Genomic DNA, 2214 nt, shown 5'->3' with positions numbered 1-2214 from the left:
TCTATATTTGTACTTATTAAAAGTGACAAATTTGTCCTCTTTAAGATGCAATATTGTCCTCAACAGAAAAGTACAAATTTTGTACGTTGTTTTTGGACAAAATTGCATCTTGAAAGATGCGCGTAAGAACGCATCCAGTCTGGAGACAAAATTGTACGTTGACCATGGACAAAATTGTTCCTTGACATTTAGTGTGTACCGTTGCTTGGATCACAGTTTCCTCGCCTCTCCAAAAATGCCTTCTGCTCGGCGTGGCCCTGCCCAAAAAGGAGACCGAGTGCCGTCTCCTGCGAGGCTACGTACCGGTGAGGCCCTCGGGCGGACGGGCGCGCGGTTGCCATCAGCAATGGGCAGTCCAGAGGGGCGCAGGCGCAGGTTAACAGTGGTACCAACAGAATGTAGGAAGTTGGTGGCTGCCCGTCCTCCAATGAATTTTCCATTCTATTTAACTATAAATCTTGCTTTGGACGTCCCGAAAAGTAGCTGCTCTATAGCTGCCCGTTTTCGAATTAATTCCCTCGAATGAATTTCCCTTCTATTTAACTATTACTAATATCCCAGAAGATGGGGATGGGGAAATTGGTAATAGGTCAATAGAAGGGAAAATTCATTGGAGGAAATGTATTCGAAAACGGGCAGCTACTTTTCGGGACGTTCAACGCAAGATTTGTAGTTAAATAGAGGGGAAAATTCATTGGAGGACGGGCAGCCACCAATTTGCTACATTCTGTTGGTACCACTGTTAACTCGGGCCTGCCCCCCTCTAGACTGTCCATCAGGGTTGTCACAGGTTCTGGATTTTTAATTTTACTGACTTTTCAATGACTAACATCCCGATTTTTACTGACTTTTTAGGCAAGAAAGTAGGCAGCATTCCGAACGGGAGGGAAAATTTCACTGAAAACAAGAGTATGCACAAAAGCGGCGACTGGCTGCGACGGCAGGGCCCGGCAAGTGCCACTGCCACAGCTCGAGCGTCTTGGACAGACTGATAGACAGAGTGAGGGTCGTGTTTCTACGAAAGGGACCTCTGGATCATAAGTCTTAACTTCAAATTCTTATTCTTGTAGCTACACTCAAAACAAGGGCATCATTGGTTGCAGTAGACCATAGGCTGCCAAAAACTTACCTCGTGAGATTCCTCCGCACACTGGCTTCAGAGGATAGCTTCGCCAGCCAGCGCGGCGCACTTTTCGACGTACTTAGTACGTACTCCATATTATAGCAATACTTCATGTTGACGCTGATGAGTTAAACTTGCAGGTGCACACGTAACGAGTTTAACATTTACAAGTGTAAAATTATGTAGTTGTACAATATTCAATTTGAAAAGTTACCACTTAGGCCTAGTTTACCAGTGAAGACGTTCCCATGCATTTCTCTTAGAAGGAGATGCATGGCAGCTTTGGAAAACACAGACGTCGCTTTTGTGTAACATCAAAACAGTTCTGCACTTTAATTAGCAGACTAAAGTTAATACTTCAACGAAAATTCACTCTACTCTGTATTTAGCATATATACAAATAAAACAAAATTCACATTGATTATGACAACGTAGCTAAATACACAGTGCTAAAGATGTAACTCTTGATTCGTAGTAGTAAATTATGTTTTCATAACGATGGAATCCGACGAATTGAACTCTCCAACTGTGAAGGTCCTTAGTTTTGGGCAGACGTTTCTGATAACCGGCCCAAGAGTAGATTCCAACTGCTTCATCAGGGCAGCGACATCTAAAAATTGTAAAGATTTTTTTAAGGTTATGTAAAAAGTGTAAAAATCTGGGATTACAAAATGTTATTTAGAGAATAATACAAAATGTTTTTTTGGTAATATAACAAAATATGCTTAGACAATTTGCGAAGTCCAACTTCACTGATCAGCAACGCCTACTGCCTTGCTTAGAGCCTAAAGCCGAAAGCTACGAGGGGTCCCCCACTCCCACAGTTCTGGTACATTAGTATTTTGAGTTAGCGACTTCGGGCGAGTATGCGCGAGTACGCATCCGTTTCGACGAGTATTGGTGAGTATTTCGTGATTGAGATACGGGCAAGCAAAATCTGCAAAATCGCCGTAACCGACCGACCGAGGCGACCGGCAGGCGGTCAGCTCTGGCCCTGCACCGACCGTGTCTCGGTCAGCGCCGACCGTTTGCAGGTGAGAGGTGGGCTCCGTATCTGTCTCCCCTCCTCACCTCTCACCTGCAAACGGTCG

At 44.4% G+C, this 2214-nt stretch overlaps 1 protein-coding gene across 1 annotated transcript in view; it reads right to left on the bottom strand.

Moving 5' to 3' along the window:
- Positions 1–1605: 1605 nt before the first annotated feature.
- Positions 1606–2214, bottom strand: part of LOC113215457 (uncharacterized) — a 44991-nt gene continuing 44382 nt past the window's right edge. Inside the window, exon 5 of the mRNA XM_052269959.1 lies at positions 1606–1733. Coding sequence (XP_052125919.1) covers positions 1606–1733 — 128 coding nt within the window. The remainder of the gene's footprint in view (positions 1734–2214) is intronic.

Source organism: Frankliniella occidentalis, unplaced genomic scaffold (assembly GCF_000697945.3).
Source record: "Frankliniella occidentalis isolate FOCC.00 unplaced genomic scaffold, Focc_3.1 Scaffold5, whole genome shotgun sequence".
Classification (NCBI taxonomy): domain Eukaryota; kingdom Metazoa; phylum Arthropoda; class Insecta; order Thysanoptera; family Thripidae; genus Frankliniella; species Frankliniella occidentalis.
The sequence above is the reverse complement of the archived record's forward strand: the minus strand, read 5'-3'. Positions and strand labels throughout refer to the sequence as shown.